Genomic DNA, 16,922 nt, shown 5'->3' on the forward strand with positions numbered 1-16,922 from the left:
ATGTCCATGTATTCCTTTGCTCAGAGGTCCCTTCTGGATAAGATAGCTGAGGTGTCACTGTAGGGCAAGTGTGCAACAAAACAATGGGAGTATAGATTCAAAAACAGCACAAATGCATGAAAAAATAGCTTTGGTCTCTCTGCTAGACAGAGCTTGTGTGGGCAGGTCAAGGCTAAAGCTGGGTTTGGTATCCCCTCAGCCGCTTCCTCTGATAAAACCTCCAGTTACTCATCACATGAGCTTGCTTCAAAACTCCAACATTCAATAGGGTAACTAAGAAATTGGGAGAGCCTCCAGTTGAAACCATGGTGTGTGCTAAGAGGGTTTCTTTTGATGCTTTGAGGTACTTGGGGCAAAAGCCAATAGGAATAGTCTGGTTTCTGGTTTTGCCTGTCTTCTTGAACAGCACAGCCCAGCCCATACAAGAGAATACTGTGGGTAAGTAGATGTAAAAACCTTTTGTGGGGAGAGAGATAGTTTGGAAAGTGGCTTTCTGCATTCCTTCTGGACAAATCCTATTTGTAGCACAGTCACTTATGTGCTCTGTGTAGCCCAGACACTCAAAGATGTGTTTTTTTTCCCAGCATTCAATATTGTATCTTGCCTCTCGGAAAGAGTGTCTTTATTTCCCCAGATAATATATCTCTCGTTCTGGTAGTTTCCAAGATGTTTAAGATTGTGCAAATGTCACAGGCACTTAATAGATATTATCTATAAGTCTACTGATGATGTGTTCTTGCCATTTGGTGACTTATGCTTGTGGGTTAAATAAAACCATCCTGTCTTACACACACACATGCATGCATGCATGCATTGTGCCATTCCATCACAAAAACTTCCATGAGGTCTTTGAAGTGACATACACAAGCAACCCTGAGCCCTTCGGGGGAGGGCGGTTTATAAATATAAATAATAATAATAATAATAATAATAATAATAATAATAATAATAATAATAATAATAATAATAATAATAATAATAATAACAACAACTTCCCTTAATGTTCCATAATATTATGAACATGTCAGGGAACTCTGGAGGGCAGATTAGGAAATCCCACTGCCAAAAATTCTCTAAATACTCAGAGGCTAGAGCAGGCTGGTTTCTGCACCCCCAGCCCACCTTGTTCCCTTCCCTTGAACTGACAGTCAGATGCCCTCAACATTCCATCCCCTCTAGAGCATTTTCATTCCTCATTAGACCATTGGGGAGTTCTTTTGATTAGTTGACCGATATATATACAATTCTCAACACATCCCAATTCTGGATACTTAAATCCAAGAGACTGATGCCATGAACAGACAAGACAGATATTTCTGCAAATTTGAGAAAAGCCCCAGGTTTGCACAAAAATATAAAAACTTAAAAATGGAGGGGGGGGGGCGTTAGAGCTTTTGTTGCAATGTGGGTCCCAACTCAACTCAAGGTGCTGATATTGACCTTTAAGGAGCAGCAGTGGCGTAGGAGGTTAAGAGCTCATGTATCTAATCTGGAGGAACCGGGTTTGATTCCCAGCTCTGCCGCTTGAGTTGTGGAGGCTTATCTGGGGAATTCAGATTAGCCTGTACACTCCCACACATGCCAGCTGGGTGACCTTGGGCTAGTCACAGCTTCTCGGAGCTCTCTTAGTCCCACCTACCTCACAGGGTGTTTGTTGTGAGGGGGGAAGGGCAAGGAGATTGTCAGCCCCTTTGAGTCTCCTGCAGGAGAGAAAGGGGGGATATAAATCCAAACTCTTCTTCTTCTTCTTCTTCTTCTTCTTCTTCTTCTTCTTCTTCTTCTTCTTCTTCTTCTTCTTCTTCTTCTTCTTCTTCTTCTATATGATATATTGACCAGCATACCTTAAGAACTGCCTCCTCCAAAAGAAATCTATCCAGCCACTGAGGTCTGAGACCCTGCTTTGAGTCCCCCTGCCTGTTGAGGTTGGATGGATAACAACCCAAGAGAGGCCTTCTCCTCATAGTTACCAGAATTTGGAACTCCCTCTCCAGGAATATATGTCTGTCCTTTTTTAAAATCAGTTCTTGTGTCAGGGAGTGAAGACTGTTTTGTTTTGTATGGCACTGCCTCAGCAACCCCTCCTTCCTGCCCTGTATTTTAATTGCTGGACTTGGCAGGGTGTGTGTGTTTTGAATGGGTTTTATGGTAGTTTTATAACATTTTGCTTTAAATTGTTAGTTCTGCTGATGGAACAAAAAGGCAGAGCATACATTCTATAAATAATACCAAAGCACTGTGGAAAACAGCAACGTTCTAGCCACTGCACTACATTGTCTGCATCACTTTTGTTAGTATATTTTCCCTACTGTGAGGCAAGCAGCAGCTTGAGGATACTAATGTTTGAGAAAATAGCAAGGGTTAAATGCCCATTGTTCTCTTTGTTGCTCCAAACAAATTAGCAGCTCCTCATAGGCACATTTCAGGAGAAATAAAACTGTCAGATCAGTTACAGATCTGCATCCAACATAAGAGTTTAGCCTGCAAAGAGGTATATAGTTCGCAGCCAAAGCATCAGTAATCACAGAAGCATGAATCAACAAATCATCAGCAGCCGTAGCCAGTTATTTTCTCATCAGACTGCAATGCATTTTCGTTTTCAAATAGAGGCAGCATCAGATACTGCATAAAATTTAAGTGAGATGCTAACAATGCCCAGTGGCAGAAGCAACCCAGAGGGAAATCAGATCTCTAAAGGGAAGAGAAGGGGTTTTTTTTGGTTTGCTTTTGATGTGTTTAATCAGAACAATTGGCTGCTTTACTGTAATGACAGTGAAACGTAATGAATTTGCCTTCCTCTGAAAAAATATATTAGCATAAATCTGATTTTAATGGTGGGCACAGCCATCCACAGTTAACTGGTGCTTAATCGGGTGTTAAATGTATGCAAAGATTTAAGCTGCAAACTTCCACCGCAGAAGCTGCTGAAGGAAGTTGAAGTGCAGTCCAGATGAAAGGTGAAATAAATATTTTTATTATATTCATCTCTCTGGTGGTTTCAATCCTGAAAGCCTTCCAGAATGTTATTAAACTCTGTTAGAAATAGGTCTCCTAAGATGCCCTTCAAGAATATACACAATTCCCAGTACAGGAGACAGGCGATCAAGACATGGTCATTGCACAAATGAGGTGTCACATAACATCCTCTTACTGGGTTTCAAGAGGAGAGGTAATCAAAGAAAGAGAGAAGGGAGGGAGCTGTCTTTGAAGACCCATCTCATAAGGTTCAGTTTGCTGCACAAGTATAACCTATGGATCCCCCCCCGCCCCGCCATTAAGGGATCACGGGTGAAACTGAGAGTAGAGGCATAACTGGGGACTCCTGCCCTAAACTCTTGACTAAATTTTAACCCACATATAGGGAAACGAATATCAGTAGTTTCAATCCTATGGAAAGGGGAAATGTATGTATGTGTCATATTGGGGTGGTGTGTGGTTTCTGGGCTGTATGGCCATGTTCTAGCAGTTCTAAATATGTGTCTAGTTCTCAACATCTGTCATATTTCTTGTGGATTTTATATGCAGCAAAGATGTAACATCAATGACTGAGTGTGTGTGCCTCGCAACTGGTTCCAAATGACTAACAATTCTGCTATTAACCCTGACCACAGAAGAGAAGCCAGTTTAAACAAAATACACCTCCAGCCTTAAACTGGGTTGTGGGTGCACTAGAATAACACAAAGTTTGTCTCAATTGTCTTTCGCTGTTGATTTTAGTTTCTCATGTTTCTCTCTTCTGTTTCAAGGGCGGTCACTGAGTTCTGTCTCTTTCATGTGTTTCAGTTCTTGACCCTTGCTCGGCCTACCTCACTCTGAATGAGCCGTGGAGGAACACGGAGCACCATTTCAACAGCTCTTACGACCAACCAGAGTGTGACAGTGCTTTTGATGGGGAATGGTACCGCTTCACTGGAATGGCTGGTGATGCTATGCCCACCTTCTGCATCCCGGAGAACCACTGTGGGACCCATGCCCCAATCTGGCTGAATGGTAGCCACCCTCAAGAATCAGATGGCATTGTTCAAAGGCAAGGCTGTGCTACTTTCAATGGGAACTGCTGCCTCTGGAACACCACAATTGATGTCAAAGCATGCCCAGAGGGCTATTACATCTATCGCCTTACAAGGCCCAGTGTCTGCTACCATGTTTACTGTGGGCGTAAGTGACCACCAGCCAACCTTATTTCTTTTACAGCCACTTCTCTGAGCAAAGAACATACTGAGGAGGGGAAGTGCTCCCTTTCTGTTGCATGTATTCTTTCAGAATGAAAGTGCACACCCAGTAGACAATTCACATACAAGGGGAAATGCATATCACTGCAATGAAAGGGGCTAGGTTTTTTTAAATTAATGATGCAATTTCAGAGAACCTGAGGCATGTATTCCTATGATATATCTAATTATAAAACACACAATAGGAGGTGGATTAATAGATTGGCAAAAAAATGGAGCCAGGAACAGATAGGGGAAATTGTTTTACAAACCTGAAAGAAGTCTCAAGTTTGCTGAAAAATCTGAAATTTTAAAAATGCATCGGGGGATTAAAACAGTAACACAAACAACACCAGTGGTTCTAAGAAAAGAATGTCTAGTGAGCCCTCTGTCACCTCTTTGGAAGTTGCTAGGCAACCACACAATATTGCTGAGCCTTCTAAGCCTTGGTTTCTGCAAAGCCAAGCCATGGAGCAAGCAAAGGTGAACTTAAAGGGCAAAATTACCCTGGATATAGTTGTCAACATATATGTGAAATTCTCATAGAATTACAACTGTTTGCTGTACAGCTGAAGGAAATGGCAGCTTCAGAGGGTGAACTGTACTGGATCACATTTAGTTCATTTCCTCCCCAAATCATGTTCTCTCCAAACATTGCTCCAAATCCCCAGGAATTTCCCAAGCCAGACCTGGCATCCCTTGCCCTGGAAAGGGCCCCTTCCTTCTCCCCTGTCATGTCCCTTGATGGATAGGACTCACCAGGGACCGACCCAGCATCAACCATCAGAAATTCACTACTCCCATCACTTGGTCTGGCCCAGCAGTGGAGGCCAATAAGCAGCTAGGCCCACCTGGTGGTGGCAGCCACTAGAGTTGCCAGCTCTGGGTTGGAAAATACCTGGAGATTTTAGGGGTGAAGCCAGAGCTTGGAGAGGGAGGGGCTTCAATAGGATATAATATCATAGAGTCCACCTTGCAAGGTGGCCATTTTCTCCAGATGAACTAATCTGTTTTGCCTAGTGATCAGTTGTAATTCTGGGAGATCTCCAGCCACCACCTGGAGGTTGGCAATCCTAATCATACAACTGGGCCCAGTAATGGTCACTGTGCAACTGGATCCAGCCCAGTGCCACCAAGCAAATGGGCCTGCCCAGGGGTGGGATTCAGCAGATTTATACCACTCTGGCAGAACTGGTTGTTAAAATGGTGCTTGTTAAACAGCCAGTTGTTAAATTATTTGAATCCCACCAACTGAACCAGTTGTTAAATTATTTGAATCTCATCACTGGGCCTGCCTCTCATGCAACCACTGTACAGCTGGGCCCAGTTCACTCTCGTGGTGATCATCACACAACTCGGTCTAGTTCAGCACAAGTGACAGCAACCACCAAATGACTTAGACAGACTTGGCCAAGGAGACACTGCCAGACACTGCCAGGGGAGCGTTTGAGCAAGAGCAAATAGGTAGGTCCTGGGCCAGATTCCGGGGTGGGGGCAAAGGGAGTGTCTGCCCTGGGCAGCACACAGAGGGGAGCTGCGGTAGCACCAGGTAATATAAAGAAATATGTGTGTGCATATATGTCTGTGTGTATGTGTGTGTGTGTGATATATATATCCCAGGAGTTTTTTTGGGGGGGATACAAGGGATGATGAGATGCTCCCTGCAAGTCCTTGCAGGTCCTTCAAGTTGTTTCATAATGTTATAACAATATATTCATTACCAATTTTTTAAATCTGCTAGTGGTTGTGGGGGTGGGGAATAGTGATTGTGAGAGATTGGGGTCTGGACCACGGTGCAGAGTTGAGAAGATCTGGCCTTTTCCATTGTCAGGGGTGCCAGTCCCCCTGGCTTAGCTGCGGTCTTTCCCAAAACATCTCAGCAAAGCACGTGTGGGCAACATTGCAGAAAAATCTAGGAAAACCCCAGGAGGTTCACAGAAATACCATAAATCAATGAGGAAGTGGGAGGAAAAACTGCTTGCCAAGGGAATACAAGACAGAGTAAGCAATTTGTGTGCAAGTGGCCAGAGAATGGAATATACATGCAGCTTTTATCCAGCTGTAATCCATTTTCTTTCCTGTATTAAGGTTCACAAACACACACCGAGTGTGAAAAATTCAAAGATGCTTTGGACATCATGAATGAAAAATGCCTGCGGCCCCTTACTGACTTCACAGGAAAGCCTTCAGGAGCTCACAGTGGGAGGTTTTCTGATATGATTAGGAAAAGAAAAAAGAAAACCCTTACCCTGAATCCTTCAACTAATTTTAAGCCATTCTCCCATCCAGCTCTGCATCTCCAGGCAATCTAATTAATAGCTTCCTCTTGTGCTACTAATTGGGATGTATATTTATATGTGAGAAATGTAATTTATCTTCCTTTGGGAAACAGTGTCTTCCTTTCAGCTCAGGATCTCTTAAGATCTCCCAGTGGGGTGTAGTGGCTAAGAGTAGTGGACTCTGATCGGGAGAACCAGGTTTGATTCCCCCCTCCTCCACGTGGGTGGCAGACTCTTATCTGGTGAACTAGATTTGTTTCCCCACTCCTACACAGGAAACCTGTTGGGTGTCCTTGGGCAAGTCACAATTCTCTCTGAACAGTCTCAGCACCACCTGCCTCACAAGGTATCTGTTGTGGGAAGTGGAAAGGGAAATGAATTTGGAAGCCGCTTTGAGTCTCCTTATAGGAGAGAAAGGTGGGGTATAAGTCCAAACTGTTCTTTTTCTCTTTGCTCAGATGAAAATGGAAGTGGCAGGTCACCTGGAAAGGGTTAGCAACCTGGTTCAGAAATCCCCTCCAGAAATGGCTGGAGGGCAGCCAAGATATTCTTTTTTAGGAAGGCTTTTGCATGGCCATGCTGGCAGGGGCTGATGGGAATTGTAGTCCATAACATCTGGAGTGCCAAAGGTTCGCCACCACAGCCCCAGGTTCATTGCTGACTGTTATTTTTTAAAAAATATTTTAATCTATTAAGACAATCCAACAATGAAAAGAAATATAGAATACAAAGATAGATAAAATACACACCCATCCCTTTCTGCTTTATAACCACGGACATAGACATCCTTTATCAGCACAGGGCAACTCTGGTGTTCATTCATTCATTCTATTCTATTCCTGTTCCATCATCAATATAGCCACTGACTATAGCAGGTCTAATCCGAGTGCACCTCTGTTTTTCTGGGATGCTGTTAAATTAATTTCACAATGGTACAGATCTGCTTTATTTTCAATACCAAGTCTTGTAATTCAGGATTTTTTTCCCATTGCATTTTTCCAAAGTCCAACCTGGCAACAGTAATCATGTGAAACAGTGAAAGATAACTGTTAACAGGTTGCTAGGCATATTAAGTAGATCATTTAACAGTAGTATCTCTGGCTTGTTGCATATCTGTTTTCTCAGCCAAGCTAAAATAATTTTCACAACTTGTTTCCAATAGCTAGTGGCTGTACAGCTAGTGCATACGGGTCCACCACATATGAAATAAATCTGCCTCGGTTTTTTTCCCTACAGTTTCAGCCTTATAGATCTTAGCCAACCTTAAGGGAGTCAAATGCAGTCTATCAAATATTTTCAGCAGATTTGCTGTAAAGGGGAGGCAAACTGTAAAGGTCGTGCCATAAGTGAAGATAAATCTCCATTTTAAGTCATCTAAGTCACTGTCTAAGGTTCTTTTCTGTGCCACCTTATGCAGACTGTTCTTAAGCCATTCAGTGAAGTAACACATTCTTTTAATCTGATTTTACTTGGTTTTATTTCAATTGCATGATTTTATAAGCTGCTGTGAGAGCCAGGTGTCCTGAGCTGGTGGGATAGAAACCAATAATTTTCCTTTGAGAATACCTTTACGGAAAGCTTTCAAGAAAGAGGAAGAGTTTGGATTTAAACACCTCCACCTTTCTCTCCTAGAAAAAGACTCAAGGTGACTTACAAATTCTTTTCCCTTGCACTTCCCACAACAAACACCTTGTGAGATAGGTGGGACTGAGAGAGTTCTGAGAGAACTGTGACTAGTCCAAGGTCACCCCCACAGGCTTCATGTGTAGGAGCAGGGAAACACACCAGCTCACCAGATTAGAGCCCATGTGGAGGAGGGTGGAATCGAACCCAGTTCTCCAGATTAGAGTCCACCGCTCTTAACCACAACACCATGTTGGGCCCCGTACATTGCAACCATAAGATATCAAATGCAGGTAAAAAGGAACCTCGTGGCATGGATCCAAAAGACCATGCGGTTAATTCCACCCTCTCAAAGGAAGCTTTGATTTTGTATTTTGTGGGCACTTGTACCTAATGCTGCATGTAGGGCTGTCAGCTTTAGCTTGGGAAATTCCTGGAGGTTTGATGATAGGGCCTGGAAAGGGTGGTGTTTGGGGAGAGGAAGGATGTGATGTCACATCTTGGGATAGCACATCCAGCTCCTCCAACTCGTCCCTTTCCTATGTGGTCATCACCATCACCTACCAAAATTGAGATCCCAAATTTACATTTCCTGCCTCATATCGCTCTCCCCTGCCTTCCTATCCCACCTGACATCACGTGTAGATTTCTCTATGTAGATGTTCTGTATATCATACTTACCTTTTGACCCTAAATATCTAAGTTAGTATGAGATAGAAACCAGTTATGTTTTATTCCACTTTAGCAAAAAATGTGGGGGGGACCTCTTAAAATCATCATCAGGTTTTTTTCTCACTGTTAAGGAGAAAAACCCACCCTGAAGACACACCAGGACACAAGCCAAAACTTGTCTCATTATTCTTCCAATCCCCTTGTTACCCAAATTAGTCTGGCCTGTTTGCTTTTTGATTGCGGAATTAGCTAGGAACAGACCGGTGATGCAAGAGTTGGGTAATGAGATCTACACTTATTTATAAAGAGGTCACTCCCTTTAGAAATCTGTGCCAAAACCAGAATTAAGGAGGTTTACAGTTTTCTTAAAGTTTTTTTGAAATACACACACAGGTTGCAAACACACACAGAGTTTTGAAAAGCCCAAAATATATAGAGAGGTGCTCAACACAGGTAACAGAAGAGGACATTGAAGGAAGGGCAATATTTACTGATCCAAAAGAGATCCGAAGGAGCAAGAGACAATACCAGCACTGCTCTCAGGTGCAAGAACAATCCAAGTGCCAACAGCCATTGACCTTTGGGGTCTACTTACAGGAAAAAGAGGGGCAATCTTCTTGAACAAAGCAAAATTCCATTCCCGAGCATGTGGAAAAAGTCTTGATTGGTTTAATACCTGGGAGTACCCAAATCTTGATGAGTTTTGGGCTGTGCTGATAAAATTAAGACCAGGGACATTTCCGAGTCTGGATGAGCTTGGCATGCTAAAACAAAGGAACACTGGAAGGTTGACAGCTCTCTAATGGCTGGACAGGAGGTTTAAGACTAAATTAACATTTGAGAGAAGGGGTGCAGATGATCTAGCCAGGCTGCTGAGGGAATCAGGGTGTGGGCATTCACAAGTTCTTTATGAGATCGGACACGGGGTGCTTTCTCAAGGCTTTGCTGCTTTCATCCAGATTCCAGTGGCTGAGCCTTCAGAGAAGGCATTGTTTGCTGTTGTGCATACTTGAGTTGGCAGGGGGGAAACATGTATCAGGAAAACCTTCTTGATACTAAAGCCATTGAATTAATATTGGTGTCCATCCTACCTTTACACTGCTCCATTAATTCCAGGCTAGGATACCAAAACAATGAGTGGTAGGGTCTTAGAAATGCCTCCCTCCCCCCCACCCCCACCCAAGTCTGGCTATAGGCTTGCATGCCAACACCCTCAGGTCTTTAGTGTATTTTTATAGTTAATCATCAACCAGTTTCTCCATGCATTTATTATACACCATAAAAGAGGCAGAACTCCCAGAGGGTCCACCCTCTGTAGCCCCTCGTGGACTTTCATTTTGCCTAGACTCCACAACATACTACTAAGTTTGCCTTCCAAGGCTGCCATTTCCTTCCGCTGCCATTTCTTCTATGTAGTATGAATAACAACAGTAATTCTAAAAGAACTCCTTGGTAATCGTAGCTGCATGGCAAACCTTTTTAGAAAGTGAAGGTCATTCCAAAAACACTGAGAATGTAGAGATGGTAGCACATGACAGGAAGACCCAAATTCAAATCCCTGCTGAGACAGATGATCCTTATCCCGATCACTCTGTCAGCCTAACCTACACCACTAGGTCGTTGAACAGATAAGCTTGGATGGAGCAGAGAGACCATGTGCGGTGCTCCAATTCATTTTCAGGAATGGTGGAATAAAAACGGAACAACAATAACAGTACCAATAAAAAAATGCAAAAAGTCTGTAACTTGTTAACATCCTCAGTCACTGAGAATTGCATTATTTTAATACAAATAAATATACATTGAGCTAGTAGCAGAAACTATGCAGGATTCTATGCAGGAAAATAGACACCGACTATATATCACCTTTATAAATGTCTGACCTTGGAAAATGCTTTTCCCTTCCTTGCAAGATAAATTTATTGATTTTTTTTCTTTTCTTGCTAAAAAAGTCTTATCAAACCTTTGGCTGCACAGATTAGGGACTTGCCTCTGCAAGTATGCCAAATCAATAGAGGTTCAGTAGCACTGGGATGGCTTAGCCTCACAGTGTTCAGGGTCTGCATCTAATAGCCAAAGAGAGGAAGAATTCTGCAGGTGGAGGTTTTCCAATCTCATCTGTTCCAGATATTGAGAAATCATCCTAGATTGAAGGGGAGGGGAGAGAATTAATCACAATGAATTTGAAAGATTCTTTGCAACATACCTTCTTATAGAATACCTTATTAAACATTGTATAGCTGTATTACATTACAAAAACATAAGATTTAGGCAACAGAGTTGGATCAGAATTTGTCCACATGATAAGCTGGGAAGGGGATTCAACTTCTGGTATCGGTCTAATTGGTAGCATTGCAATTGTGGGTGTGTTAAAATGCTGTTAAGTTACTCCCAGTTTATGGTAACCCTATTGATTAATGAGCTCCCAAACCTTAACAGCCTTGCTCAGGTTTGGCAAACTGAGGATCATGGTTTTCTTTAGAGAATCAATCCATCTCATATTGGGTCTTCCCTTTTCTTGCTGCTTCCAACCTTGCTTAGCACCACTGTCTTTTCCAGTGACTCTTCTCATAATGTGACCAAAGTATGATAGCCTTACAGCCCAATCTGGAGGCCGCTGGGGAGAGGGTTTTCAGGTGGCACAAGGAGGCAGCAAAAATCAGGAAAATCCCAACTGCCTGAAAGCCTTCAATAGCCCAAAATGGATTTACGTCACCCTTTTGGGTAGCATAAACCCAGGGGGTGTTCCCAGGCTGAATGTCTGGTAGAATCCCTCAAGCCTGCCCACAGCTACACCAGTGTCCAACTTCAGGCTAGCATGGCTCTTCAGGCAGCAGGCTTTCCCAGATCAGGCACCGCTGAACTGAGCAAGTGCTGCCGAGCTGAGCATTGCCCAGCTACCGCCCTGTTTGCCCTCCCTGCCAACGTAAGTAGCACTTATACCAGTGAGGTGGGCAAACATCCTGGTGCATTTCTCTATTGGCTCCAAAATCCTGTTGCCCCTCCCTCTGGATTGGGCTGCCCGTCATTTTAACTTCTAGGAAGAATTTTAGGCTTGAATTGATCTAGAACCCCCCTTTCTTGTCTTTTTGGCAGTCCATGGCGCCTGTAAAACTTTCCTCTAGTAAATACAAAGCCCAGTGAGTACAGGTACAATTGCCTTGATGAGAATTTACTATCCTTGATATTTTTAAAAACATTCTTCTTTACAACAGACTCAGTGCTACTGCGGCTATCAGCCCTCAGCACTGCAATAGTTGGCAAATAGGAAGCTGCTTACCTAGACCCAGGTCTCCTGGCGTAATTCCACTCTAGGTGAAGGGTACTGTCCCTTCCCATTACTCTTCTTTCTCCCCATCCTTAACCATGATAAGTGGCTTATATGCACACATTATTCCTTTTAGACCTTTTGGTCCATCAAAGTCAACATTGTTTACTCTGATGGACAGCAGTTCTCCAGGGTCTCTTTCATATCACCTGTTACCTGATCCTTTTAACTGGATATCAGATATTGAACAGGGACTTCTTCTTGCAATGCAGGTGCTCTGCCATTGAGGCAAACTCTACCTAATAACAGAATGGATAAGTAGCTACTAAATATAGGTAGGCATCTGTCATCTGCATAGCCCTTTAATGTCTATTCTGATTGGTACAAACTCTCCAGTGTTGAATCTTCCCTACAATAGCTGCTTTAGAACCTTTGATTGGCACTCCCCATATGGGCAGAGGCTACAAGGACTATTTTTTTCTGATGTTTACAGGAGCTGTCCAAAAAGTGCTAAATCAGTCACAATTTGGGAAGTGGCTGGCAACAGGATACCATACCACTGGAGGTATATGGTCTTTCAGTAAATATAAGGGACACCTTACAACCCTATATTAATCAGAATCTTTTATTCCACTCTGCTAACTGAGTGGATGCAGTCTTGCAGTCTTTTGCTTAGGCTTATTTTGGTTAGGATTTTGTTTTTGTTTATTTTTAGCTGTAATGAAGGGTACAAAAGCAGATACTAAAGACATTTCTTCTAACATTTCGTTGATTCCTGCTTGGATTTGTACAGGGCAAGGAGGCTGTTACCTCCCTTCCACGGCAATGCAAACATCCCCCCAAATTCTGATCCTGGGGAAATGTAATGGGGAATCGCTCATTGCACGAAAGGCTACGCAAAAATACCCACATACACTTTCATCCACAGAAATCAAGCCAATGGGGGCCTTTGTTAGTTCATTAAATTAATAGCCTTGCTCTTCATTTGATCTGGGAAAAACATACTCATTGAGGCTTAAATGCAAATGTAATCTATCAGTTGAAGGACAGATGATTACACAGTTCCAGATTCTTTAATTAGTTGACATCCCTCACAGTAAATGATCTGGTGACTGTCCTCTTAGATAATGAAAGTCTTAATGCTTTATTTCTAATCCTGTTAATCTTACTGTAATTTACTAACGAACATGTGATGAATATTATGGCTGTCAAATTCCTGCAAAGGAGAAGATGAAACTTGGGTGAAACTTGGATGAATTTGTCCCCTTGCCCACATCTTCCCAGTTTGTTTCCTGGCAGTAGGTTTGCCAGCCGCCGGGTGGTGACTTGAGATCTTCAGGGATTACAACTGATCTCCAGGTGACACTAGGGTTGCCAGCTCTTGGTTGGACAATACTTGGAGATTTTGGGGGATGGGGGCCAAGGAGGGGAGGGTTTGGAGAGGGTAGAGGCTTCAGTGCTGAATAATGCCATAGAGTCAACCTTCCAAAGCAGCCATTTTATCCAGGTAAACTGATCTTTGTTGCCTGGAGATCAGATGTAATAGCAGGAGATCTCCAGCCACCACATGGAGGTTGGCAACACTAAATGACAGAGATCAAGTTGTGTAGAGAAAATGAACACTTGGGAAGATGGACTCTATGGCCAATTATGCACAACATGTTTGCTGTGTGGTGGGGGTGAATGTTCATTGCAACAAGGTTTTTGTACGAGCATATTTCTTCAAGGCCTGCTTTCACTTTTCATTCTCCCCAAGGCTAGTGAGACCACTTCTAGCACAAATTTATTTTTGCTTCTCTGCCAGAGACTGAATATATGCCAGTCAGCACAGCTTTGCCCCAGACATGTTCCTTCCACCCACAACCAGGTCTCTCACACCCTTGCATTGCTTTGCATGCTTTGCTTACCTTTCCCCTTGCTCCCCCTTTATGCTGCTGGCTCCTTCCCAGGGGCATACCTACTTAAAATGGTGCCCAGGGCAAACCCAGGCTCCACCCCCCCACACACACACCCCTGCCAGGTTGGCGCAGTTAAAGGCTGGCAACCTCCATGTGGAGACTGCAAATGGGGTGAGCCAACTCACTCCGGCCCTTCTCCACATGGCTCAAACAGGCCTTTGCTACTCCCATCTCCATGTGGAGATTGACTGTGGCACACCCAACTCCATGTGGAGATGGGGATGGGGCAAGAAATGGCACATGGTAGTTAAGACACCCCCCATCCGCCCTCTAGATACGCTACTGCTTCTTCCTGCTTCTTTAAGTGCGCATAAGTGCACATATCCAGAGATCCATCTCTCAATCTCTTACTATAAAATATCATCAGAGAGGGCTTTTGCAAGGTACAGTACAAGCAGGGCTCCACTCCACCTCTTCCAGTCAGCTTCTGCGCTCACAATGATTGGGGGGGCTTTTAAACATTATTTCAGACAAGCTTATCTCTTCTCTTCTCTTCTTTTATGGTAGCATCAGCCAGAGAGAGAAAGTGGGAAGGAGAATATCAGCTCTAGTGCTGAGACTACCCCTTATGATGAGTTTTGTGCCTTTAAAGCAGCTGATAGGTGGTTAAGAGAACTAGAAGGACCAGAGCCTGTTTGAAACTTCAGCAAGTAGCTGCAGGGTAGGCACTGGGCTGCTTCTCGCATGTAAACGGAGAAGTGTGAGGAGAGCCCTCTGCAAGCCCAGTGCACAACGAACAGCCTTGAGGTAAGCACTCCATAGGTATTACGGTACTACGGTATTATGGTACTACGGTATTACACCCCACTGAAATCCCTCCCCTCCCCAAACTCCATCCTCATCAGGCTCCACCCCCAAATATCTAAGTATTTCCAAACTCAAAGTTCACAAACCTAGGTAGGGATTATTTCAGTATTGGAGCTCAACTAAAAAAAAAGGCACAAAACAAAAACAGGGCAAGTAGATTTGAGGAGCAAAGGTGCAGGGAGAGTTCAACACATTTCTCCCACTAAACTCTGCAATGCTTTCCTTCACCTTTCACTGTTACAGGAATTCAGCAGTGACCCATCCTAATAGTTAGGCCTGCTGCCTCTTGGTTCCTAATGGAGAGCAGGGATCCCCAGTGTGGTGGCAGTGGGTGCTTTGGCATGTGCTGGCACCTTTCCTGGTGCCTGCCAAGTGTTTTTAGAAAATGGGCAAGGTCCGATGAGGCTTTTGCCCAGCAGGCCTCCTAGATTGAGCATTGGAGATTTGATTGGCTGTGCAGATTTTTTAAAAGTGTTGCTTTGACAGCAGCTGTCATCACCGCACAAGGATCTTCACTATGTGACTGAACACAACCTGTGGCAGCCATTTTTGTGGCTAGCTTCACCTTCAGGACCAGCCATTTTGTGGCTGTATCTTCCATAATGAATGAAAGGGTCACATGCGCCCTTTAAGAGCTTACAAGAAACAGACCGCAAAGAAACAATTTTGTTAATACATGAAGAGAGACTGTAAGACACTGTGAGAACAACATTATGATGGAGCACTGAGGAAGGCATACGAAAAGCTACATTAACGCGTATAGCTTCTGCTTCAAAGAACACTTCTAAGTAAAGTAAAACCTCGTGGCTTGACGAATCTTAAAAAACGAGGACAAGGCTCCTTTAAATGACAGTCTTGAGTGAACTCCGGAGGAGAGAGTACAAGTGAATGGAATGCACTAAATAACAATGAGAGAATGTGCCAAACTGAATGAACTGATATCGCTAATACCTCCCGACGGGGTTGCCTGTTATGTAAATGTAAACATGTTATTTAGCATTGCATTTTAAGTACAGTTGTACGATTGGTTAGATTGTACAATACACGGAAGCCACTGAGCAGCATACGTGCGTCACGTTTTCTTTGCGGTCCGTTTCTTGTAAGCTGTATCTTCCATGCCATGTCCGAATTCCAAACAAGTCTACAGGATCAAAAGGTCTGGGGATCCTGACTAAGAATGTGGAAACCATGGGTATACTATGTTCTAATAAATCAGTTGTTGTCATCCTGCAGATTTCTATGACATCTGTGACAGGGTCGATTGTGGCATTTCATGTTTGGAGCCTGGAAGCTGCATCTGCTCTTTGGGGACAACGTTGGGACCAGATGGGCAGACCTGCCTTGGTAAGGACCTTAAAGAAAGAGCACGTGAAGTACGGGAAGTAGGAAGGGGTGGGGGGAGCAACTTATTTATTGATACACTCTTCCTCTCCTTTCCCCGGAGCTATTACAACATGTGGGTCTTTTCTTACTCGTTATTAGTTCTTACAGTCTTAGGCCGACCTTTCCACGAATGTGGTTGCCCTTTCCTAGCAGAGATAAAAGCTGAAACAGATAATAAGGCTATGAAAAAGTAGGTGGAATGGTTTCAAAGGACTGTAGAAAAACAGAAATGATAAAAAGAACCTGACTATCCGAGAATAGGGAAAGCTGTTTCAAAACACCCTCTTATCTTTCCATAGATCCCAGCAATTGCATGTAAGTTGATTTGTGATTATAATTGTACATCAGAGATGTTTATTGTAGTGAAAGGAGAACACATTCAATTATCAGTGTCTAAATAAAGACTTTTCGCCTGCTTCCACATAAGGACTTTTCGCTGCATGGTCATCAGGAAGCCAATGTGTGCACAACTTGTCTATCTCTTGTTCCTCCCACCCCACCACCAGGCTCAGGGTGGGGGAAGTCTTTGAAGTTAGGGGAATCTGTCGGATTGTTGTGGGTGAGATCCCCAGTGTGGTGGGGCTCACCAACACTGTTTCTGGAGTCCATCAAGTGTTTTCAGGACATAGGTGGGACCAGATAGAGCCTTTTGCCCAGGAAAGGTTTGAATGGCTATAGATTTGGTTGGCTGTGCACATTATTTTAAAAAAATATTCCTCAGATG

General features: G+C 43.5%; 1 protein-coding gene across 1 annotated transcript in view; it reads left to right on the top strand.

The window, feature by feature from the left end:
* The first annotated feature begins 305 nt into the window (after positions 1-305).
* The window catches only part of OIT3 (oncoprotein induced transcript 3), a 45,745-nt gene continuing 29,128 nt past the window's right edge, over positions 306-16,922 (top strand). The window contains exons 1-3 of the mRNA XM_048506875.1: positions 306-438; positions 3,781-4,155; positions 16,049-16,159. Coding sequence (XP_048362832.1) covers positions 306-438; positions 3,781-4,155; positions 16,049-16,159 — 619 coding nt within the window. The remainder of the gene's footprint in view (positions 439-3,780; positions 4,156-16,048; positions 16,160-16,922) is intronic.

This window comes from Sphaerodactylus townsendi, linkage group LG08 (genome assembly GCF_021028975.2).
Source record: "Sphaerodactylus townsendi isolate TG3544 linkage group LG08, MPM_Stown_v2.3, whole genome shotgun sequence".
NCBI lineage: Eukaryota > Metazoa > Chordata > Lepidosauria > Squamata > Sphaerodactylidae > Sphaerodactylus > Sphaerodactylus townsendi.